General features: G+C 35.9%; 1 protein-coding gene across 1 annotated transcript in view; it reads left to right on the plus strand.

The window, feature by feature from the left end:
- Positions 1-26929, plus strand: part of SLF2 (SMC5-SMC6 complex localization factor 2) — a 68664-nt gene extending 41735 nt beyond the window's left edge. The window contains exons 16-22 of the mRNA XM_044665494.1: positions 10693-10824; positions 16596-16670; positions 17813-17899; positions 18903-18971; positions 20127-20349; positions 23636-23700; positions 26910-26929. Of these exons, the coding sequence (XP_044521429.1) occupies positions 10693-10824; positions 16596-16670; positions 17813-17899; positions 18903-18971; positions 20127-20162 (399 nt within the window). The 3' untranslated portion in view covers positions 20163-20349; positions 23636-23700; positions 26910-26929. The remainder of the gene's footprint in view (positions 1-10692; positions 10825-16595; positions 16671-17812; positions 17900-18902; positions 18972-20126; positions 20350-23635; positions 23701-26909) is intronic.

The following is a 26929-nucleotide window of genomic DNA, read 5'->3' on the forward strand; positions in this document are numbered from 1 at the left end:
CTGAATGTGGGTATTGTAAAAGTGAAATTTGGGAAATGTATCAAACTACATTTCCTGTGGTCCAACGGGTTTCCGTTTCCGGTTTTTGGGCTTGGGAAGGCTTACGTCTTGACGCAGGGAAGGGTTTAAATCTCCTGGGTTAGGAGGAAGTGGTCTCTTTGCGAGTAGACGCTTGGCTAGGAGGCAGTAAATGGAGGCGGCAGTTTTGAATGCTTACAAGCGTGTGGTCTAATGATTTTATCTATAAACATGGCTTTAATTAAAATACTAATTTATATATTTATACCAGCCTTTATCATTTTTCATATTTATAATTTGGCGAACCAGAAGGTCGAAATTCGAACTCTAAATCTTCCAGATAGCCTAACTATAGCCATGCCTGCTTTTTGGCCATCTGGCTCAGCTCTTTTGAGCACTTTTTTAAAAAAGGAAAGTGACTTTCCTTGCCATGCTTTTGCTGAAAGCAAGAGCACATTTTTGCCTCCAGTAGGACTCAGCCAGCCAGTCCAGCCCAAACCACCTTGGGAGGGAGGTCAGGCCAGCCGATTCGGGCTTTTGGCTTTAAACTAAAATCCCGGAGCCCAGCCAGACTGTCTCTGCCACTGATCTCCATTCTTGACTCGCTGATGCTGCTGATGCTGCCATCGTTCCACTCCAGAACCTGAGATTTCCGGGAAGAAACCCAGTCCTGACTTGCCGAGATCTCGACCTCCAGAGACTGCTTCAGCTCTGCCGCAAACCATTTGGGTATATTCCCCTTCCTCTCTACTTTCTTATAGGAGACATTCTAGCCTTCCACGTGTTTCTCTAAAGACCTAATTTAGCCACCCACACAAGCTCTACAAGTGGGATTTTCTACAATGACCCGACACCACGTGGACCTAGCGTTTACCCTTAATCGGCCGAATGGCCTATTCAGACTTGCTTGTGATTAAAAACTGAAATCAGGGGAAGAGCTTTGAACTTGGGAAAAAAAAAAACACCCTTAAACTCAGCAGAACTCAATCAAAAGAACCTTAAATTGAAACCAGGGGTGAACTTTTAAAACCTCGGAACTGAATGAGCTTTATTTCTGTTTTAAAAAGACTATCTTACTGTATATTGCTAATTAGTTTTGTAAATTAATCTTGCTTATTTCGTTGATTTTCCTGTTGCACTGAATCATTTTACGCTAATGAAGTTTCTGCTTATGATGTTATTATATTTCCTAATTTACTTAAAGCTTACTGTATCAGAAACAATGCGGTTATATGTACCACCTATGAACATCTTATAGAGCACATGTCTTGGTAATTGCAAAGAACCTTGAAAGTTTTCCATGCTTTGAATATTACCTTGTAATTTTACAAGAGATCTTTTTAACTTTTACTTTAAATCCTTAAGAATTGTTGTCTTAAAGGATAAAGCTTTTATATATTTTATTATAAGAGATATTATTGCCTTAAATGGGTAGAAGCATTTCCTATCCAGGATTTTTTTTTAAAATACAGAGAGTCAAGGAGCTCCTGTTATATTCTTTGCTATGGAAGCAATAACAGCATTTGCCAAGAGTTAAAAGTTATAACAAGTATATAATTTTAAACATCACTGTTTATTGTTTTAAAATGTGCTATTGGAAATAATGGTACTCTCTTTGAATGTGCACTGTGAATCTGCTATTTGTAAGATCCATTTACACTCACAGAATGAAAATCTCATTTTTGGGTAACATAACCCTTCTAGTTCTAAGCTATATATATATTTTTGATTTTTAAAACATTTTTCTAATGAGAAATTGATTTTCCCTTTTTATCATCTTGTACTGGAAGTACATATATAATCATTATTTATCCTTTTTCTAATTCTACAGCAAATACCTGAGCCTATAGGACTGTGATTAAATGCCTCTCTGATTCCAGAAGGGAATATGAAAGCTGTTGTTAATAGTGCTAAAGAAAGCACATGGTCAGAGACTTGACTGACTAAGATCTGCATAATAGCAGTTCTATGCCAATACTTTCGGGCTTGACAATTGGGGTTTGAGTCCTGGAGTCCCAGTCTTTTCTAAAACTTTAGATGACGTGGGTCCCCTCGACTTAGATTCCTAGAAAGCACCTAAGATTGGTTATTTATTTGGCTCACTTCCCTGAAAAGATGATAATTCAGATCTGAGAGAGACATTTTCCTTAAGTCCTGGCCCTGGATGGGTAATTGCACACTGCTGAATTCACTTTAATTAGACCTTCATTCAAAGGTCTAAGTTTATTTTCCCCAGATTTTTGCACATTTCATTCACAAGTTAATGTTTTCTTCTTTTTTCTTGAATTTTATTCTTTGTATTTTGCCATCCTTAGCTGACCTGAGGTACCCTTTTTTAGAAAAAAAGGTGTGTTTAAGATTTACCTCACGGGGATATCTGTTAAGTTAAAAAAAAAAAATTCGATAATGTAAAAATATATTTAATTAACTCTTTTAGGAGTAATTTCACGGGGAATTAAATTGTATAAAATCTTAGAAGAAAATGTATGTTTTGTAATCTATAATGTAAAGTTTAAATTCTTTTGAGAATAATTTCAAGATAAGGATCTTGACATCTCCCCAGAATCCAGAGGACGAACTTGTTTGGTGAGGACACATGAAGATGTCTGAAAAGCCTTCACTGTACCATGAAGACCAAACTTTGACCTTTGGGGTGCAGTTGATTGAACTATGGGGAGTTGAAATTGAGTTGTATGTATTGTTTTAATTGTACACTGTTATGCCAGTGGGGGAAAGCCCCCAAATTGGTTTTTGTCAATGCAGCTAATTTTAACCATTTGTTCATCTATTTCTTTTATCCCCAAATTCCTGAAAAATTTAGAAGTTGTTTATTTTTACAGGTCCAGCGAAGAAAAAAGGACTAACCTTTTTTTTTGCCGGACCTCACGGGGAATTGTAAAAGTGAAATTTGGGAAATGTATCAAACTACATTTCCCGTGGTCCAACGGGTTTCCGTTTCCGGTTTTTGGGCTTGGGAAGGCTTACGTCTTGACGCAGGGAAGGGTTTAAATCTCCTGGGTTAGGAGGAAGTGGTCTCTTTGCGAGTAGACGCTTGGCTAGGAGGCAGTAAATGGAGGCGGCAGTTTTGAATGCTTACAAGCGTGTGGTCTAATGATTTTATCTATAAACATGGCTTTAATTAAAATACTAATTTATATATTTATACCAGCCTTTATCATTTTTCATTTTTATAGTATCGTTCCTTTCCATAAATCGCTCAGAATTGTCCTGGGTCGTTGCATTGCTGCTAGTACAGACGTCCATTACATTCGATTTTATCACAGTGTATCAGTCTCTGTGTACAATGTTCTTCTGGTTCTGCTCCTTTCACTCTGCATCAATTCCTGGAGGTCTTTCCAGTTTACATGGAATTCGTCCAGTTTATTATTCCTTTGAACACAGTAGTATTCCATCACCAACATATACTACAATTTGTTCACCCATTCCCCAATTGAAGGACATACCCTCGTTTTCCAGTTTTTTGCTACCATAAAGAGTGCAGCTATAAATATTTTTGTACAGGTCTATTTATCTATGATCTCTTTGGGGTACAAACCCAGCAATGGTATGGCTGGATCAAAGGGCAGGCATTCTTTTATCGATCTTTGGGCATAATTCCAAACTGTCATCCAGAATGGTTGGATCAGTTCACAACTTCACCAGCAATGCATTAATGTCCCAATTTTGCCAGTCCCCTCCAACATTCATCTCTCCCCTGCTATCATTTTAGCCAATCTGCTAGGTCTGAGGTGATATCTCAGAGTTGTTTTGATTTGCATTTCTCTAATAGAGATTTAGAACACTTTCTCATGTGCCTATTGATAGTTTTGATTTCGTTATCTGAAAATTGCCTATTCATGTCCCTTGCCCATTTATCATTTGGGGAATGGCTTGATTTTTTTATACAATTGATTTAATTCCTTATATATTTGAGTAATTAGACCTCTGTCAGAATTTTTTGTTATAAAGGTTTTTTCCCAGTTTGTTGTTTCCCTTCTGATTTTGGTTGCATTGTTTTTGTTTGTATAAAAGCTTTTCAATTTAGTATAATCAAAATAATTTATTTTATTAAATTTTGTAATTTTCTCTTAACTCTTGCTTGGTTTTAAAATCTTTCCTTTCCCAGAGATGTGGCAAGTATACTATTCTGTGTTCACTTAATTTATTTATAGTTTCCCTTTTTATATTCAAGTCATTCACCCATTCTGAGTTTATCTCGGTGTAGGGTGTGAGATGTTCATCTAAACCTAATCTCTCCTATATTATTTTCCAAATTTCCCAGCAGTTTTTGTCAAATAGTGGATTCATGTCCCAAAAGTTGGGCTCTTTGGGTTTATCATACACTGCCTTGCTGATATCATTATATCAGCAAGTCTATCAAGTCTATTCCACTGATCCTCCCTTCTGTCTCTTAGCCAGTACCATATTGTTTTGATGACTGCTGCTTTATGGTATAGCTTAATATCTGATTCTGCTAGGCCACCTTCCTTCATGTTTTTCTCATTCTTTCCCTTGATATTCTTGATCTTTTGTTCTTCCAAATGAACTTTGTTATATTTTTTTCTAATTCAGTAAAAAAGTTTTTTGGTAGTGTGATGGGTATGGCACGAAATAAGTAAATTAATTTGGGTAGAATGGTCATTTTTATTATATTAGCTCGTCCTACTCATGAGCAGTCAATGTTTTTCAGATTGTTTACATCTAGTTTTAATTGTTTGAAAAGTGTTTTGTAGTTATGTTCATATAATTCCTGTGTTTGTTTTGGTAGATAAATTCCTAAGTCTTTTATATTGTCTAGGGTGATTTTTAAATGGTGTTTCTCTTTCTAACTCTTGCTGCTGTGATGTGTTGGAAATATATAGAAATGCTGATGATTTATGTGCATTTATTTTGTATCCTGCAACTTTGCTAAAGTTGTTGATTATTTCTACTAGCTTTTTAGTTGAGTCTCTAGGATTTTTTAAGTATACCATCATATCATCTGCAAAGAGTGATAGATTAGTCTCCTCATTGCCTATTTTAATGCCTTCAATTTCTTTTTTTTCTCTAATTGCTACTGCTAGTGTTTCCAGTACAATGTTAAATAATAGAGGTGATAATGGGCATCCTTGTTTCACACCCGATATTATTGGAAAGGCTTTTAATTTATCCCCATTGCATATGATGCTTGTTGATGGTTTAAAATATATACTGTTTATTATTTTTAGGAAAGGTCCTTCTATTCCTATGCTTTCTAGTGTTTTCAGTAGGAAGGGGTGTTGTATTTTGTCAAAGGCTTTTTTCAGCATCTATTGAGATAATCATGTGGTTTTTGTTGGTTTGCTTGTTGATATGGTTAATTATATGGATGGTTTTCCTGATGTTGAACCATCCTTGCATTCCTGGTATAAATCCCACCTGATCATGATGGATAACCCTCTTGATCACTTGCTAGAGTCTTTTTGCTAGTATTCTATTTAAAATTTTTGCATCTATGTTCATTAAGGAGATTGGTCTGTAATTTTCTTTCTCTGTTTTTGATCTACCTGGCTTTGGAATCAGTACCATATTTGTGTCATAAAAGGAATTTGGTAGGACTCCTTCTTTGCTTATTATATCAAATAATTTGTATAGTATTGGGATTAGTTGTTCTTTGAATGTTTGATAGAATTCACTTGTGTATCCATCAGGCCCTGGCAATTTTTTCTTAGGGAGTTCTTTGATGGCTTGTTCAATTTCTTTTTAAATATTCTATTTCTTCTGCTGTTAATCTAGGCAATTTATATTTTTGTAAATATTCATCCATATCACCTAGATTGCTATATTTATTGCCATATAATTGGGCAAAATAGTGTTTAATGATTGCCTTAATTTCCTCTTCATTAGAGGTGAGGCCTCCCTTTTCATCTTTAATACTGTTGATTTGGTTTTCTTTCCTTTTTTTTTATTAGATTTACCAGTACTTTGTCTATTTTATCTGTTGTTTTTTTTCAAAATACCTGCTTCTAGTCTCATTTATTAACTTAATAGTTCTTTTACTTTCAATTTTATTAATTTCTCCTTTGATTTTTAGTATTTCCAATTTAGTTTTCATCTGAGGATTTTTAATTTGTTCATTTTCTAGTTTTTTAAGTTACATGCCCAGTTCATTAACCTCTGCCCTCCCTAATTTGTTAATATATGCACTCAGTGATATAAATTTTCCCCTTAGAACTGCTTTGGCTGCATCCCATAGGTTTGGGTAAGATGTCTCATCATTGTCATTGTCTTCAATGAAATTGTTTCTATGATTTGTTCTTTCACTAAATTATTTTGGAGAATCATATTATTTAATTTCCAATTAGTTTTTGGTTTGCCTCTCCATGTATTCTTACTAATAACTATTTTTATTGCATTATGATCTGAGAAGGTTATATTTATTATTTCTGCTTTTTTGCATTTGTTTGCCATGTTTCTATGCCCTATCACATTGTCTATCTTTGTAAATGTTCCATGTGCTGCTGAAAAGAAGGCGTATTCCTTTTTGTCCCTATTTATTTTTCTCCATATATCTATTAACTCTAATTTTTCTAGGGTTTCATTCACTTCTCTTATCTCTTTCTTATTTTTTGATTTGATTTATCTAGATCTGATAGGGGAAGGTCGAGGTCCCCCACTAGTATGGTTTTGCTATCTGTTTCATCCTTGAGCTCCACTAGCTTCTCCTTTAGAAATTTGGAAGCTATACCATTTAGTGCATACATATTGAGTACTGATATTTCTTCATTGTTTATACTCCCTTTTATTAGGATGTAGTTACCTTCCCTAGACCTTATCTGCTTTTACTTTGGCTCTGTCAGATATCATGATAGCAACCCCTGCCTTCTTTTTCTCATTTGAAGCCCAATAGATTTTGCTCCATCCTCTCATTTTCACTCTATGTCTGTCTGTCTCATGTGTGTTTCTTGTAGACAACATATGGTAGCATTTTGGTTTCTAATCCACTCTGCTATTTGCTTCTGTTTTATGGGCGAGTTCATCCCATTCACATTCAGAGTTATTATTATCAACTGTGCATTCCTAGACATTTTGATTCTCTCTCCTAGTCCTGTCTTTTCTTCTTTCATTGTTTCCTTCTATTCCAGTGTTTTGTTTTTAATCAGTTCCTATAATCCCCTCCCTTGTTGTACTTCCCTTTCTTCCCCCCCCCTTTTTATTCCCCTCTTATTGTTATTTTTTTTTTAACCTTGACTTCTGTGAATTGGCTCCTAGGTGGAAGAGTGGTAAGGGTAGGCAATGGGGGTCAAGTGACTTGCCCAGGGTCACACAGCTGGGAAGTGTCTGAGGCCAGATTTGAACCTAGGACCTCCCGTCTCTAGGCCTGACTCTCAATCCATGGAGCTACCCAGCTGCCCCTCTTATTGTTCTTTAAAGCTATGCCATGCTCCCCCCAAGCCCTCTCCCTCTCTAGTGTTGCTTCCCTCCCCACCAGTCTGTTTGCTACCCTTTTAGTTCTCTATAAGGTGTGAATCAATTCTCTGCCCCAATGGATCTGATTGTTGTTCTCTCTTTAAGTTGATTTCAATGCACTTAAGTATTGAATATTTCCTCTCTTTAACCTCTTTACCCTTACAGTGTATTGTTATTTTTCCCTGTTGGTCCTATGCGCTTCTTTAAATTTATTCCTTTTTGTTTTCCTATTTTTCTTATTACCTTCTCCCCTCCCCCCAGTTTTGTATATATTTTTACACACACACACACATCGCTTGACATTTCATCCTATACAGTTTGTCCCTGTTCCCTCTATGCACAATTCTTCTAGTTACCTTGATGGTAATAACAATTTTTAATATTTGCCAATATCTTCTTTTCTTCTTGGGATACAAATTGATTGAACTTGCTGTGTCCCTTAAAGAAAAGAATTTTTTTTCTCCTCCCCCATTCTCTTAATTACCTTATGTTGATTCTCTTGAGTTCTGGGTTTGGGCAGCAAACTCTGTTTAAGTCTGGTTTTTTCTTGATGAATGTTTGGAAGTCCTTGATTTTATTGTATGACCATACTTTCCCCTGCAATAATATAGTTAGTTTTGCTGGATGGTTGATTCTTGGTTGTAGACCCAGTTCTCTTGCTTTCTGTAATATTGTGTTCCATGCCTTCCAGTCTTTCAGTGTAGATCCAGCCAGATCCTGTGTCATCCTAACTGTGGTTCCCTGATATCTGAATGACTTCTTTTTAGCAGGTTATAATATTTTTACCTTGGTCTGGTAGTTTTTTAATTTGGCTATAATATTCCTGGAAGTTGTCAGTTGTGGATTAAACATAGGAGATGATCTGTGGATTCTTTCAATTTCCACTTTTCCCTCTTCTTCGATAACTTCAGGGCAATTTTCTCTGATAATTTCTTGTAAGATGCTATCTAAAATTTTTCTTTTATCATGATGTTCTGGTAAATCAATAATTCTTAAGTTGTCTTTTCCAGCTCTGTTCTCCAGATCTTTGGTTGAATCAATGAGGTGTTTCATATTCTCCTCAAATTTTTCATTTTTTAAATTTTGTTTAATATATTCTTGCTGCCTTGTGAAGTCATTTGGTTCTAGTTGTTGAGTTCTGTTTTTTAAAGACTGAATTTCATCACTGGCTTTTTGGTCATCCTTCTCCTTCTGGTCTGATTATCTTTGTAGATCATCTTTTGCCTTCTTTGCTTCCTTTTCAAGCTGGCCAATTCTGGCTTTTAAGACTTTATTTTCTTGTTTTAGTTCGTGTATTTCCTTTTTCAAATTATCTTCAGCCTCTCTTGATTGCTTTTTGAATTCCTGAAGTTCTTGAGTTAACTGAATTTTGAGATCTTCCAAAGCCTGTGTCCAATTCTCTGGAACTACTTCCTCTTCTTCTATTTCTATTTCATTTGCTCTCTTTTCACTTCCTTGAAAGAAGCTGTCAATTGTCATTTTTTTTCTCCTTTTCTGTTGCTTACTCATATTTTTTCCTTCCTTGTTCTGCTAGTTTGAGCAGATGTATTTAATGATCTTTGATGAAAGATCTTCCTCCAGCTGGCAATGGAGGTTTGTAGTTATTTTCTCTGCCTTCTGAAGACTTCTTGTCTGTCCAGTTGTTGGGACTAATCCTGTATTGATTGGATTAATCTTACTGCTTAATCTGCCCTGAGGCTAAAACCTCAGAAAGGAGGGGAAAACAAAAAAAAATGTCGGGGGACAAGATGGAGTGTTTTCGCTGAACTGAGCTCTCCAGCAGTGGGGTCCCCCTGCTCCGTCTGCTGTGTTTGATCTGGTTTTCTTTCCTCTTGAAGCCTGCATTCTCTATCTCGGTATGAGGAAGCCAAGCTGTCTGAGTTCTGGGGTTTGGCTCTCTAAGCCACCATCTTCCAGGCGTTTTTGCTATGTTTCTCTGCTTTTCTCCTCCAGTCACCTCTCCAGTGCCTGTGTTTAACTCCCCGAGTCCCGTGCCAGCAAGGCCCTCTCTCCAGACCAGTGCGTCCACTGGCCCTGAGATTTCCCTGGCTGCTGGAGACTCTGCACAGCACGTGGGGAAGGCGTCCTGGGATTCCCCTTCTATGCCCTCAGACCCCGACAGTTCAAGAATTGAAGACTTTTTCTTGGCACACCTCTTTAATAATGCTAGGGTTCCCCCTGCTCTGTCCTGTTATTAGATTTGGTCCTCTTTCTTCTCGAAGCGCATTGTTTTCTATCTCAGTGTGTAATGGTGAGGAGGTTTTAAGATTCACTCTGTCTAAGCCGCCATCTTCCCGGAAATGTAAATAGCCTTTTTTAAAAGCAGCGACATTGGTTATCCAGTATTGATTCATGGTATGTGCCATGACATAGGAATATAACTTTCCTCCCTTTCAATACTATAGTGCCTCTCTGTCTGTTTTTCTACAAAGATTAATAGAAGACATTTCCAAATGAAGCCATAACCCCAATGGAAAACAGTTTAAAAACTTGACCTTTATCTACAGTGGTAGATCTTTGGTTCTGTGTGATAGGAATGAGCATACTTTAACTTGAATTCATAAATACTTTGTGACAGCTAGTATCTGTGTGGCTTTGGGATTGACAGATATGATATAGCTTTGCATGAAGTTAAATTCTGGGGCCCTATCTGCTTTTGGATTCTTCAAAAGAACTTTTATAGTTAAGTAGTATTTTCCCCTATGGAAAGAGAAATGGGAAACAACTAGCTTAGGATTCTTGCAAGTGCAGGCTAGAACTACATTAGTAGTTAATTCAGAAACTTGGTAATCAATTTTCATGTAAAAGAGTTTTGGTGATAATATATTTGACTTCAAGTGTTGCCTATCCCCTGATTCATGGAAATTTTTTACTCCCTATAAAAATAAAACCTTCATGTAAATGTATAATAACTCGAATATTTTACCTTTTTAGCCATCTTCCACCTTCAAACATTTGTCCTTAAATTTAAAAACTCATTTTTCTAACTCAGAATCTCATTAAGATGTTGAGGTCTTTTAAGGAAAAGAGTCATTAATAGACAGTGTACATATATGTGTATATAGAAGGTACCTCTGGGGAGAATGAGTTGATATAGTGCCAAATATAATATTCTTATCATGTAATTGCTACCATTATTATAAATTAAAATTACTAATAAAGAGGTTAACTTAAAAGAGACAACACAGAGAGCAGAGTCTGGTGTGCTAATGATATTTCACTTCTCTTGTATCCTTCCTTTGGCAGATGTCTCTCCTTTGCCAGTACCTTGTACAAATGAAACCTTCTGATTTGCTAAGGAAAATGAAAGCAAAGAAAGCAGGTGAACAGCAGGATAACCCTACCAAAGACTCTTCAAGTCTAGACCTTGAGCAACAGGTATGTTTTAAGACCACATTATCTAATAAGAATATGTCTCTCTCCCTCTTTTCTGCAGAAGTGGGGGGACTTTGAAAATGGAATGCTAAGTATACTGTCAGATTTGTGTTCTGTTGTCAGACTTGGTAAATGTGTTATTAGTTTAGCTAAATTTCTTTTCTTCCCCTCTCTTAATCTTTATTGTTAGGAATGGTTTTCTGGGTTTGGGATAGAGAAACAAAGGTGATATAAAAATAAGACATCAATAAAATTTTATTTTTAAAGACTAAATTATCTGGTAGCCACAAGTTTGGCCTTCATAATAATAAATGAATTTCAGAAAATTGGCTAGAAAATGAATACTACTTTTCCATGTATTTCTGTCATTAATTTTTTTTTAACTACTACCTTTTGTGTCTTAGAATTAGTACTTTGTATTGGTTCCAAGGAAGAAGAGTGGTAAGGGTTTGGCAATAGGGATTGAAGTCTATCTCATAAATGTTTCTCATTGACTTTTTTTTAAATTTTTTTTTTAAACCCTTAACTCCTGTGTATTGGTTCCTTGGTGGAAGAATGGTAAGGGTGGGCAATGGGGGTCAAGTGACTTGCCCAGGGTCACACAGCTGGGAAGTATCTGAGCCTGAATTTGAACCTAGGACCTCTTGACTCTCAATCCACTGAGTTACCCAGCTGCACCCTCTCATTAACTCTTAATTTACTTCTCCCAAGAAAAATTTGTGAGCTATATTTCCATTTAGCTTTAGCTTCCTTTTGTCTTACGGTTTCCTTTTCTCTAAAATTGTTGAGGTGAATATGATATAGTTCCTCTTTTTGTATGATCATTTGTTGGACACTTGATAGAGTCACTGTACCAAAAGTTAAGTTTAAAGATTATCCAAAAATGACTTAATTCCTAATATCTTCTCGCCCTTTTTTCTGCCACTCGATTACCTTTGAAGTTAAAACAGAAAGTGGCTAAACAAGACTAAGGGATGTTTGTCTGTCTTTAATTCAGAGGTTTTGCTATAGCCAAGCAATTTATTACCATGATTTAGCTTCCTCTTCTTGAATATGCTGTTCCTTAGAAAACCAGCATAGTCTATTTTCAATATTGTGCTTAAAGCCATTGCAGCATAGAATCTACCAGAGATTGTGTTCCATTGACATAACTATATAGAAGGTAAGGTCACAACTCTTTGCTATGAAGCATTAAAGACTTTCTGAAATAAAATATATGGCTATTATATTGAAGCTGTGGTCTTGCTTTAAGGAAAGCACTTATTGAAGCCAGGTTAATATTTAGAAGAAATAAAAGGAGCATATAATTAAGTATTATGTTGTTTATTACTGACAATAAATATAATAAGATTTGGGGAAAGGAAAGAAGGAAGGAAGGATGCTCAGGTGCTGGAATAAAGAGTGATTGATTAGACATGTGATTAGTAGAAGTAAGTATTATTCAGGGTGTACAGAGGAACATGGGAATGACAAATGAGAATGTTGTATGTTGGAGTTTGACCATTTGGAAATGGTATAACTAAGGTAGTGGGTACATGTTGAAGTGTAGTAGGAAATAGGATAGAGCAGACAGAATAGTATCATATTATGCATGGACATCAAAACCAGTTAGAAATTTAAACTTGATCAGCTGTTAGAGATCATTAGGCAGAGGAATGACAAATCAAAACCGTGCTATAGGAAAATTAATCTGATTGCCGAAGAGGTGAGTCAAGATGGTGGAGTAAAGGCAGGAACCAAATTCACCTCTAAACAACTTTAAAATAATGTTCCAAAATGAATCCTGGAGTTGGAGAACCAATAAAAGGACGAAGTGAAACAGTTTTCCTGCCCAAGACAACTTAGAAGTTTGGCAGGAAAAGTCTTTTCACTGGAGTGAGAGTAGGACAAAAATCCAATAGACTATGCCTGGTAAGCCACCAACGGGCCTTAGAGATGACTGAATTGGCAGTGGCAACTTCAAGAACTCTCAGTCCACAGATGATAAGAGAATCTGACAACTGATCAGAAGGATATTACAGGGAACCCTTTGATGACACTGAGTGCAAGACTCTGTTGCACTGCCAACATATGGTTCCTGATCAATGTCCTAGCACAAGGAAGAGCACTGCCACACTAGAAACATGTGACTACAGAGGAATTTGTACCCTAGATGCAGTATCAGGACAGAAAAGAATGTTTGTGACCATACCTCTCCTTAGATCATACTACCTTGGAAGAAATGAAAACTCACAGACCCCCAGAACTGGCTCTGAAAACAACTCCATAAAAAACCTGGAACTTGGGAGAGTGCCTCCTTTACCTTGGGAGCAGAGACCAACTTTCAACAAAGTGAAAAGTCAGGAAATAGGTTAGAGATTAGCAAACAACAGAAAGAGAGCCTGAATATAAAGTTACTCAAAACACAAATTGAGAAGAAGGCGACAAAGTCACAATAGCTACATCCAAAGCTATAATGATTTACTACGATGTCTTGTGGGCCAGAATGTTGCACAGGGTCTCAGAATGAATTAGGGGTGACGGTTACCGAAGAGTTAAAAGGACAATACTTGTCAAAAGCATGCTTCTAATAATCTGGCTTTAATCTACCATGTTACTCTTATCAACAGGCTTTAGGCTACTGCTTGCTCTCTCAGGCTTCTGCTATTCCAGTCCCTCAGCCAGAAGCAATACACATTTATCTACTCTCTACCAAGGTAGCTCATTAAGGGAAGCAAATGGTCAACAAAAATAATTTTGACTAGAGCCTGGCCTCTGGAGTCAGGGAGGGAGTTTCCTCTCGCTTTCACAACATTGTACTCAAGGTTACGTTGCTCTTTTCTCTGCACTTCTGTCTTTTTTATGAACTTACAAGGTAGAGGAGGGAGAGTTTGGTGGGATTTAACCTCTTTGTCCTCCACACAAAGCCTTTAAAGGACATTCCTAGGAAAGCTCAAAAAGGATTTTTATAATTAAATAAGCTAGATAGAGGAAAAATTGGAGAATGAAATGAGAGTGATGCAAACATAAAAATCAGTCAACAGTTTAGTAAAGACACACCAAAAAAATAAGACCTTAAAAAACAACAGGCCAGGTGGTAAAAGAGGTATAAAAGTCCACTGAAGAGAAAAAAATCTTAAAAGGTAGAATTGGGCAACTGGATGCTAATGATTCCATGAGACCTCAAGAAACAATAAAACAGGAGACCGAAAAAATCGAAGAATGTGGAATAGCTATTGGGAAAAATAACTGATCAGGAAAATAGATCGAGGGGAGATGATACAGGAATTTTTGAAATTACAGAAAACCATAATCCAAAAAAGCCTAGACATCATAGTTCAAGAAATTATCAAAGAAAACTACCCTGATGTCCTAGAACCAGAGAGTAAAATATTGCAAGCAGACAGAAAGAAATCATTTAGATACCATGGAGCAGAACTCTGGATCACGTAAGATTCAATAACGTCTACATTAAAGGACTAGAGGGCTCATATTATCTTGTGGAGATCAAAGGTACTTTTGACTAAAACTAAGAATCACTTGCCCATGGGGGCAGCTGGGTAGCTTAGTAGATTGAAAGCCAGGCCTAGAGTTGGGAGGTCCTAGGTTCAAAAATGGCCTCAGACACTTCCCATCTGTGTGACCCTGGGCAAGTCACTTGACCCCCATTACTTAGCCCTTACCACTCTTCTGCCTTGGAGCCAGTACACAGTATTGACTACAAGACCTCCGTAAGGGTTTAAAAAATTTTTTTAATTTAAAAAAAAAATAGAATCACTTGCCCAGAAAAACTTGAGTATCATCCTTTAGGGAGGAAAGTGAATATTTAATGAAATAGAGGACTTTCAAGCATTTCTGAGGAAAAGACCAGGACTGAATAGAAAATTTGAATTTCAAATACAAGATCAAGAGAAGTTCTGTATCCCAAAGAGATTCATTTTTAATGAAAAGGATCTATATGTGTAAAAATATTTAAAATAGTTTTTTTGTAGCTGTAAAGAATTAGATATTTAAGGGTCCTCCATAAATTGGGGAATGATTGGAATGTTATTGTGCCATAAGAAATAACAAGCAAGATACTTTCAGAAAAACTTGGGAAGATTTTACATGAACCAATGCAAAGAGATATGAGCAGAACCAGGAGAATATAGAGTATACTGTAAGAATAATATTGTACAATGATTAACTGTGAATGACTTTATCTTCAACAATATAGATCCAAGACAATTCCAAAGGACTTTAAATGAAAAATGCTATCCACCTCTAGAGCAGTGGTTTCCAAACTTTTTTGGCCTACTGCCCCCTTTCCAGAAAAAATATTACTTAGCGCCCCCTGAAACTATTTATTGAACTCAGAATAGAATGTAATACAAAAAATTATGGCCATCACCACTCCCCTGAATTGCTGCAGCACCCACCAGGGGGCGGTAGCGCCCACTTTGGGAATCACTGCTTTAGAGAAAGAACTAATGGAGTCTGAATGCAGATTCTAACATACTTTTTTGTGTCTCCCCCCCCATTGGTTTGTTTTCTTTCACATGACTAATATGGAAATATGTTTTGCATGATTACACATGTATAGCCTATATTAAATTGCTTGCCTTCACAAGGAGAGGGAAGGGGAAAGAGGGAGAAAGAATTTGAAATTCAAAAATTTTTTAAACTTATTAAAATTATTTAAATATAATTGGAAAATAAAAAAAATTTAAGTGCACAAAAAGAAAAAATTAGTCTGTGCTATGTAATTAGAAGCAAGATTATATAATATTGGTGCTTGAACTATGTTGTTGGAAGAAGTAGAAAATGAAAGAATGAATCAAATAGTCTGAAAGAGAAATTGAAAGGCCAGCCAAACAGATTGGATATATGTAATAGAAAGCAAAGAATTACTGACAACTCTTAAGGTTTCTTGCTTAGGAGACTAGAAATATGCAGCCAGTACCACTGCCAAAAAAAAAGTTACAAAATGGAGGTGATAAGTTTGAGGTAAGGGTATCACATGTGAAGTTGTATCCTATAGACAGGAAAAAAAAAAATCATGAGAAGTCAGCCTGGAGATGTAGATTTGGGAATAGTCAACAAAAGGGTGAACCTTAATAAGTTTTTATTAGAAGGATGCCTACCTTCCTATTTTTTATCTTTGGCGATATAGAATTGAGTATCCTGTGAATTTAATTTTTGTAGATTGTTAAGTCTGTCTAAATCCATTAAACCTGGATTCATCTTATACACATAAACCTTGTATTCTTCTAGAATTCCCTGTTTCTGTTGATAAGAATGCTATTTTCCCAGTCACTCAGACTTAAACCACAAAATCATCTTTGACTATTCCTTTTTCTTCACTACCCACATCCAACTAGTTGTCATATTCTCTCAGTTTGCCCTCCACAACATCTCAAATCCAATTCCTCCTTTCTCCTCACACTGCCACCCTCTTATTAGTTCAGGCCCTCTTTAACTTCTTGCTTAGACTGTTCTAATATCTTCATATGACTTTTCTTCCAGTCCATCTGCCACAACTGGCAAAATAATCTTCCTGTAATATACATGCCTATAACTCCCTAATTGTTTACATAGGCTAAGAAGTCAGTAATTTATTTAGTCATTTAATATCCTCTGATATTTAATATATGTATTTGTATGTTCTCTCCCTTCCTTCTGCCTCCTTGCCATTTTCCTTCCTTTCTCCCTTCTCCTCTCCCATCTTCTAGGAACAACATATCGATCTGTCGGATTTTAAATGTGCCTTTTTTTTTTAACTCCAAGAACACTAATTTATATGAATTCTTTTCTAGGTATATTACCTGACCTATGTGCTCCTTCACTTAGTCAGCGAAGTTAGTTCCTATTCTTTTCCTTTTCAACGAAGGGTAAGAGATCTTTAATATTTTTTAATGTAGCATCCATAAGTGTAATTTAATTAATTTCACTTGTAGAGAAACTGTAAAACTTAATTTTGGTTTGCTTTCCAGCATGAACTCTTAACCTGGAGTTCATAAACTTAAAAAAAAAAAAAACAACCTTGATTAATTTTCCTTGTAATTTTATGCATTTTATTTTATGTATTTAAAAACATTCTAAGAAGGGATCCATGGGATTTCACTAGACTGCCAAAAGAGTCCATAACACAAAAAAGGTTAAGAACCCCTAATTTAGAGTTGGTCACAAAATGTCAGATGGTGGAAACCATCTTATGAAAAACTAGATTTTGTAAGTTATTTTCTTGTAATTTATGTCATTAATTTTTTTATCTTCCTTATTAACTTTTATACCATTGTAAGATGTAACACATTATTATCCCATCATGGAATAAAGTAATATAAATTTTGACAAACTTAAATCTGGATCAAGTTGAAATGTACTTTGCCCTTCTCTAAATGCTATTGATTTCCACTAAACAAACAAGATCACAGTAGCTTAGTAAACTTTGATCTCTCCACGTTCCTGACTGGTACATAATGAACTAATACTTGACTAAATCAGTATTTAATGTGTTGCGTGGACTAACAAATTCTAAAAAAATGAACTTAGAAACTATAGTTAACTTTCCAAGGAATTTGCTATGATAGGTCTTATTAATAAAAGCCTGTTTTGTTTCTGGAGAAAAACAGGTCATTTATTGAAGCTTGAATGTTCCTTGGAGAATGGGCTAAAAACCCATCTCATATTTCTGAGAAATTCAGCACCTACTCTGAGCTCCAGATCTACTTTCCATTAATGCTTTCATGGCTAAGAGCTATTCAGAATTACTACTTTTATTTTTAGCTATTTTTCTATATTAACTAGCAAGAAACCATAATAGCCCTATTGTCTTGGCAGTCACTGCTCTCACTGATAGGACACAATTTAGGTATGATTGTTTTGCCTGATTAACATTAGAAATTGAAAAGTGGCAGATGATAGATTTGAAAATGATTGTCATTTGGTCTGGCACATTGTGTAACTTTGCATCTTTTGATAGTTTATGCTTCAGAGTTAACTTACTTAAATCCCTTATCTTTGTTTCACATAGAAATATTTGCTGCAGCTTTGTCGTTATCTGGAAAAGCACATAAGGTGTTGTATCAGAGAAGATGCAAGATTTTTTCATAGGACAAAGGCAAGTTTTTTCTTACCAGATGGTAGTGAATACTTTTAAAAATATGTATACATGTTTATTAAAAATTCAGAGATGTTCTTTAATCTTAAATCCACATTTAGTCGTTACTTATACTTAATATTTTGTTGTCTTTTGGTTTGGGGTAGTCTGAAACTATATAATAACGTGCATCATGTGCATAATTTTTACACTGTAAATTAACTGGCAACATTTGTTCAGTGTAGGAGTGATGATTGTGAATTTTTGTATTGAGTTACAGTTTTTCAAATACATGTTGGGGATAGCTCTTAGTACTAGAATAGAAAACCTTACTTTTCAGGAACACATTCTTTTGAACATTTACTGGAGTTACTGGTCCATAGAATTTGTGGTTGGTGCTGACAGACAGGTTCAAAGAAGACCACCCAGTGGCTTTTTTGAAGTAGAGGAATCTGAGTCCAAGTTGGTGCCAGAAGCCCCTCTTTTATTTACTCAGAGTAGAGAGTGACAGAAATGTTCTGGGGAATTGCTTCAGAGGATGGTCTTGCTGAAATAGCAAGTTTCATGTTTTCCTTAAGTTTATCAACCAGAAGAGAAAATAGTAGCTTATTTTAAATGAAATTGAATCTACTAAATTCCAGATGTTGAAAAAGTTCATTTCTGAACTGAAAAACAACTACACAAAGTTGTCTAACATTGACCTCATTTAGACATTTGAAACTTTTCCTAATAGTTATTACATTTCAGGTGCTAATTAACAAACAGTGATGTTAATTAGTGTGAGGATTTGAAATTATGCATTGATTTCACTCTGGCACAGTGTCTGCACAAAGATTAAATATGTATGTTCTTAATTTGGAGAGAAAAAAAGCTATGGATTGCTTTTTAGTAATAGAAAAAGTCAAGCTGGAAAATACATTGCCTATTCCCTCTGCTGAAACTAGGGGCATCCTGGGAGACCTGTTACTTCTCACAACCAAGACTATCCTTTCAATGAGTTTTTTTGTTTGTTTTTGTTTTAAAGGTAATAGATTTAGTTGCTATAATACATGGAAAATGGCAAGAAATGATCCAAAATTCTCTGCCTACTCAGGTAACATTTTATTATGTAGTTGTTTCTCTTAATGCTGAATACTTAGGATGCCTTTAACATCTGCATATAATATATGAATATATTATGCTTTATTATATTATATCACATTATTTAAATGATGATTCATAGCACCAGGGATTTTTGTTTGTTTTTAGGAATAGTATGTAAGGAAACATTTCTTAGGAACTGTGTTGCTGAAAATACAATTAGTGTACATTAAAAACCAGGTGCATTTAAATCACATTTCGCTGAATGGAGAAATTTTTATAAATATAATCCTTTAGTACTTTGTAAAATGCTCTGCTCAAAGGAGCCTTGCCATAATTACTTAATGCCTACTTGTTTGGTGTGAGATTAATCTGGGTGCATGCATATTATATTGAAATTACAGAAACACTGATAGGAGTCTTCATAGATAATGACTAAGGAAAAGTGAGCTCATATCATCTGACATTTTGCTGCTTTTAATTTTGCTGCTGTTATTAAATAGGTGACCTAATAAGTCATGCATTTCCTTATAGAGAAAAGCCTTTGTGTATTTAACTATTATTCTCGTAGGAAAATCAGTGAATTATTTAACTGTTTTTTACTTTCTGATTTCTGATCTTTTTGTTTTTAAGGCCAACAGTACTTATACCAAAATAGTATTCTTACAGATGGTAATTTATTTCCAAAGATTCATGTTAATCCACTTGCCAATTTTTTTAATGTCCGTAATGACCCTTCTTTATATATATGGTACTACAGTAAAAAAATAATACTCATAGCACATACTTGTTAAACATACTATTAAGACTGCCACCATTTGAATATGGACACTGATTACTCTATAAAGTTTTAGGGAGACAGTGTGATACCACACTCTTATAGTATGCACCTTTCTCTTCAAAGCACTTAATTTGCTTACAATTAATCTGATCAGTTGTCTTAATGAAAAGTATCAAATACATGTAAAATCTGTATCAGATTGCTTACCCTCTCAAGGAAAGGAGAGGGAAGAGAAAGAAGGGAGAGAATTTGGAATTCAAAATTTAAAGAAAATTAATGTTAAAAATAGTTTTTACATGTAATTAGAAAAAATACTATTATTTTAAAAAAGAACAGTACATAATCTGACTAAGCTTTTCTTCTTCCCTTCCCCTTATTTCTTTTTAGGGAAAGCTGCATGACTTCTGGGTACCAGATTCTTAATTGGAAGAGCTAAAATGTTGACTCAGGAGAAATTGAACAGGACAAGAGACTTTCCTGAAAATATATGGAAAATGTAGACAGACTTACTTAGAAACATTTCTGTGAAGGAACAGACAAGAAATATGCCATTTGAATGCAGACTGTACAGGACCATGTGTAAAGCATCAACCTTGAATGGGATTTACAGGTGATGCTAAAACCATAACTTAGTTTCTATTTTAGAAACAGAACACACATGTCTGATAATACAGTGTATTATTTATGAATGTACTTAAAAAAAAATACTCATCAGATCACTGATTTATCCTGTCCTCACAAGTTACCCAAAGTCTTGAATTGAGATGCTAAGAATTTGGATATATTTGCCAAGATCATGTCTGTTGCTATCCCTTTCTACACCTCTGGATTGTAACTACTTACAAGGTGTGTGAGCGTGAGAACAATTCACTGCACTTGAAAATCACAGGCTGCTCTTAAATGTTTATAACATCGGGATGCTAGTCTTTGGTTTAAAAGATACGTTTCTGTTAATGTCCTGGTGAACCAAAGGGCCTCTGATAGTAACAAAATTTTTGGCAACTCTTAGTAGTTTAATTACAAGAGGTTTTTTAAGTGCCTCAGTTTCTATTTACAATTACTTCGTAAAACTGAATGCCAACTAGATTGGGTTATCCAGCTCTAAAGTGTATGGCTCTAATGAGACAATCCAAACAAAATCTTGAGAGACCATCTTTCTTTCTTTATTAAGATTTTTAAAAATACTTCGTTCCTACAAATGAAGGCATAGAAGAAAACATTTTCTGTGAGTATTACCATTGAAAAATTAGGTGGTTTAAGTAACTTGAGCCTATTTTGAGTATTGGTGCAGTTAACATTATCATACCACAGATCAAGTTCAGCCTTCTTTGTAGAGTGGGATTCTGCATTTTCACCCAAGAATCATCACACCCACACCCTCTGTTATTAAATCTTCAAGATTTTGTTATATAATGTCCATCTTTAGTGTAAAAAAATAAAAGATTTTATTTGGATTTGTGCAAAGGTTCCACCAATGTTGGACATATATCAAAATACAAAGACTTGCATTAAGTATAATGCTCTTTTGATAAGTTATGTGTAATTTTACAAGTGTTCATATTTTCCTTATTCACCATTGTGCAAAGTGTACATATTCCTCAGTAAAAAGTATGTCTTTGATTTTGTATAATTAGAGTATGTAAATATTTTTTCTTATCATGTGCACTGAAGGGATTTGATGGGATTGCTTAGGGAGGGAAGGGTGGATTGTTTAGGTATTTGATTTTTTTAGCCCTTTTGTACTGCAGTTTAAAGCACATAAATTGCTAGACCTATGGCTTTTTAACCACTTTGGTAAACTTTTATTTAATGATTCTCATAAAAATAAATTATTTTAAACTTTAACTTCTGTAGTAGAAGGGATTATTGCATGTACCATAAAAAAACAGGGTTAAATAACTAAAGGCCATGATTCTAAAATAGGCGGTTCAACTTCAATGTCTAGATCATAAGATTCGATTAGTGTACATGTAGTACTCTTTTCATTGCTGAAAGTTTGGAGTCCTGTTTTAGTACAAGTGGTCTTTCACTTTGCCAGCAAAATGATATGTCAGGCATCAAACATTTGTTAAGCACTTAACCATATCTGGCAGTGTGCCGAGTTCTGGAGATTTAAACAAAAGTACAGAGTAACCCTCTGTCCTCAAGAAGCATGCCTTCTCGTGGGGGGAGTCTGCAAATATCTTGAGATAATAAATCTTATCAAGTAGGAGAGATCTCAGAGGCCATCTGGTCCAACTCCCTCATTTGTCAGAGGAGGAAACTGAATCCCAGGGAGGATATAGCTGATTGTCCAAGGTTACACAGGCTCAGAAGCTGAGTCCAATTTCCTGGACTTCTGAATCAGGCACTGCACTGCCCACTTCTCACTTTCTTGAGACCACAAGTTTTGCCTGAGAGTATTCCTGATATGGATTTGTAAAGAATCAAAATTTTCCAGAAGTGTAGAGTGAATATAATAGTGGTACTAGAACACTTAGCTCCTGACTTTGAGGATTATTTCCAAAAGAAAGCCTCCCAAAGAAGCATTGTCATAAAATCTTTGGCTTCTTTAGGCTTTTCAAATGAAGTTTTCACCAATTAGTGTTGTTTGGTAAAATTAAGTGTTCTAGGAACTATACACTATCTAATTTTCTGTCTACTCATTGTCTGTATTGCAAGCAGAAAATGAATAAATGTTTTTGCATTTGAATAACTGACTTTTCTAAGCTGATTTTTGTCTGTGTGTTTAATAGAAAATATAACTTCCTCTTACTGAGGTCATATTAACGAGTATATGTGCATGAAAAATCCATTCAGCAGTATCCAATGAACCTGTCGGAAAACACTAAGGGAGAGGTTAGGGTGTATTAGAAAAGTTTTTGTGTATTATGATACTATTTTAATCACAGGAAAGATATTTAAGTTTGATTTGCAGAAGTCACTCTAGTTGTGTACAATAGAAAATGGTAACTGAATCCATATTCTCTGTTGATAAGAGCCCTGAGGTCAAGGGTTAGCACAGTGCTTGTTAACTTAGGTGCTTTTGATGGATGTTCAATTTGAATTGAAACCTGTGTCAATACAAATATAGTTGATGGAAAGAATAGTTAATGAAAGTTATAGAGAAGTCTCATTAGACAGGCCTGACCCTTGAGGAGCTCCTGATGTAATGAGGGCAATAGCAAGCAAACAAATTTGTGCAGACTATAAATAAGATTAATAGGACATAATTTATAGATGGAAGGCATTAGAATTAAGAGTTATTGAGAAAGGTTTCTTTTAGAAGTTGGGACTTGAAGTAAAGCCATGCGAAGCCAGGAGGCAGAGGTGATTTCATTTTGTAAAATACAAGAAGGCTTAATGTCAAGGATTCACTCATAACTGTGCTAAAGTGTCAAGAATGTTTGAAAAGTCCTCTTGGGTTCTTGGTTTTTTTATCTCTGGATCTGGGGACAGGATTGAGGTTGCAAAGTTCAGATGGAGCTGCCAATATGGGTTACATTTTTAAGCCTCAATTTTCTTCCTTCTTATGTTCTGTCTCTACAGCCCTGGATTACCCACTAATCCAGCACTGTCCAGAAGGGCATCCAGTTAAAAAACAAACAAAAAAAAAACCCAACTTTTTTTTTCTCTTTAAAAGGTTTTATTTATATTGCATAGTGTTTAAAATCCTTTTGAGTATGTTACTTAATATTAAAGCTTCATTTTGAGCTTCCAGTGTTTGGTGGTAATTAATTATTAAAGGCTAAGCCATTTTGACTAAACTGCTTTCAAACCATTTGCGCTGGTGTGTGTGTGTGTGTGTGTGTGTGTGTGTGTGTGTGTGTGTGTGTGTGTGTGTGTGTTTGTTTGAAATGTCTGCTATCATCTCATCACCTCCCCCTGATTCCCAACTTTTACTTTGCATTATTTAGTCTTGACCAAGTTCTCCTATGTATTGGAATGGTGTTTCTTCAAGTCTTATGGGTTGCAAATACAGGTATGTTAAAAAAAATGTTTTATTTGCATAACACAGTATATGTAGAATTTGCATATTTTGTCTTTTTCTGTATAATATAGTCTAGTTTCCGGTAATCTCTGAGGGGAAATGTTTTTGTGTCCCCAGAGATTGTTATTGTCACTTTTCATTTTCTTTCTCCTGTCCTCATGCAACCACTTGATCCTCTCCCCTAGACCAGAGCATGTATGACTTGTGAGAAGAGGGAAGAGGTAGTTCAGGTGGATAGAGAGCCAAGCCTGGAGTCAGGAGATCTTGGGTTCAAATCCGACCTCAGACACTTACTAGCTGTATGACTCTGCACAAGTCACTTAATCTCCATTGCCTGGACCTTACATGGAATTGATTCTAAGAGGAAGGGAAGTTTTTGTTTGTTTGTTTTGATTTTTATTAAAAAGTTAAAAGGACAAAGATATATTGGTTTCCACTCATTGGAGGAAGTTTCATCACACAGAGGTCAGAGATGGTTCATTTAAGTAGATTCCCATGCCAAAATGTAAGGTTTTCTAGACTGTCTTTAACAGAACTTACAGTGTTGGTTTGGGAGGAAGGAGAGCAATCTGGACAAAAACCCTTCCCAGCAGCTTCGACAGTGAGCATTCCTGTATTTAAAGACATCTGCTATGTGTCTTATCAAAACACCCTTCCAAAAGGCAGATTCGACTGATGACCTAAAGTAGTGATGGCAAACCTATGGCACGGATGCCAAAGATGGCATGCAGAGCACCCCAGTTCCTTATGCAGAGATACTCGGGCAGAGCTGGAAGGGAGCAGAGTGCTTAAGCTACTCCCCTTCCCTCTCTACACTCACTGAGGACATTCCAAACTTCCCCTGCCCCTTTGCACAGCAGCCCAATGAAAGTGCTTCCTCCCTCCCCTGGAGAGGGGGGCGGGGATGATGTTAGCACTCCTCCAAAAGGTTCACCATCACTGACCTAAAGAGAGGGTGATTAATATTACAAAAGAAAGCAAGACCAAGATTCTGTCTTCTCATTTATTACCAAACAACACATAGAAGACATCAAAAATGAAATAAATAATTCTTGATTACATCAAATTAAAATGTTTTGCACATAGAAGAAAAAATAATGGGAAAAAAATTTTATAACAAGTGTTTCTGACAAGCCCCATTTCTCAAATATAGAGAACGGAGGCACATTTGTAAAAATTCAAAGCATTTCCCAATTAACAAATGGTCAAAGGATGTGAATGGGCAATTTTCAGATGAAGAAATTAAAACTATCTAAAATCATATTGAAAAAATGCCCCAAATCACTTGACTAGAGAAGTGCAATTTGAAACAATTTTCAGATGCCACATCACTTATCAGATTGGATAACATGACCAAAAAAGGAAAATAATCAGTGTTGGGGGTGGGTGGAAAATTGGGATACTAATATACTATTGGTAATACAACCATTCTGGAGAGCAATCTGGAACCACAGGGCCATAAAAAATTACATGGCTTCTGACCCAACAATATCACTTAGTCTGTATTCCAGAAAAATCAGAGATAGGGAGAAAAGGCCCTATTTGCACAAAAGTATATTTATTTTATTTTATTTTATTGATTACATGATTACACAATTCACGTTCTTTCCCTCCCCTCCTCTCACTCCCCTTCTATAGCCAATGTGCAATTCCACTGGGTTTTATATGTTGCACTAGAGAGATCATTTAGAGTCTACATCCCCAGTCATATCCCCATTGCCCCCATGTGATCAAGCAGCTGTTTTTCTTCTGTGTTTCTACTCCCACAGTTCTTTCTCTGGATGTGGATACCATCCTTTCTCATAGGTCCCTCAGAATTGTCCTGGCTCATTGCATTGCTGCTAGTAGAGAAGTCCATTACATTTGATTGTGCCACAGTTCTGCTTTTTTCAATCCACATCAATTCCTGGAGGTCTTTCCAGTTCACATGGAATTCCTCTAGTTCATAATTCCTTTGAGCACAATAGTATTCCATCACCAGCAGATACCACAATTTGTTCAGCCATTCCCCAATCGAAGGGCATACCCTTATTTTCCAATTTTTTGCCACCACAAAGAACTCAGCTATAAATATTTTTGTACAAGTCTTTTTCCTTATGATCTTTTTGGATTATAAATCCAGCAGTGGTATGGCTGGATCAAAGGGTAGGCAGTCTTTACAAAAGTATTTTTAGCAGTGCCCTTTGTAGTGGCAGAAGTTTGGAAATTTAGGGAGTGTCCATCAGCTGGGGAATGGCTAAACATGTTGTGGTATATGGGTGTAATGGAATACTACTGCACCAAAAGGAATGATTAGTAGATATAAAAAAAAAAAAAAAAAAACTTGGAAAGAATTACATGGGATATTGAAGAGTGAAACACATGGAGCCAAGAGAACATTATATACAGCTACAGATATTAGAAGAATGACTTATGAATGTTGACCTCCAGAGAATGAACTGAGAAATGGAAACACAAAGGACATAATCTGTATAAACATATCTGCTGGATGATGCCTTCTGTGGTGTGGGAGGGGAAGAAGGGGCTGAGATAAACTGGAAATAAATTCTATTGATTTAAAAGAGAAAAAAAAAGGAAATGAATGCTTATCGAATATTACATACTAGGCACTGTACTAAGCAGTTTACATGTATGTGATTTTATTCTCACAACAACTCTTGAGGTCAGTAATTTTGTTATACCCATTTTACAGTTGAGAAAACTAAGGCTAAGTGCTAACCCAGGATCATGAAGCTAATAAGTATCTGAGATTAGAATTGAATTGGTCTTCCTGACTCCAAAGTCAGTGTTCATAAGGCCAGACCTGGGTTTTGTTGCCAAATCCTGTAGCCCTGAGCCTGATTCTACCAACTTATTCTTCAGGAACACCAAGACCCTTCAGGTATCCCCATATGCAGCTTTGGTATGGAAGGCAATGAAAAGGAGAGCAGGTCAGCTTGACTGATCCTCCCTTGGGGACCCTTAACCCTCCTAACATGTTCCTCAGTGTCACTGCTAGGAGTGCTCTACCAGAAACAATTTTTATCTGGACATCTCCCAGTTTCCCTTTTTCTTAATGACACCAAGTCTAAATTTCTGAGTCTGGCCAGGTTTAAGGTAACTCATTAGAATCAAAGGAGCACCAGATTTGGAGTCAAGACCTTCGTTCAAATGTTGGCTCAGCAACCTGGAGCAAATGACTTCCCTTCTCTGGACTTTAGTTTCTTCACCTGTAAAAATC

Source organism: Gracilinanus agilis, chromosome 2 (assembly GCF_016433145.1).
Source record: "Gracilinanus agilis isolate LMUSP501 chromosome 2, AgileGrace, whole genome shotgun sequence".
Taxonomy (NCBI): Eukaryota; Metazoa; Chordata; class Mammalia; order Didelphimorphia; family Didelphidae; genus Gracilinanus; species Gracilinanus agilis.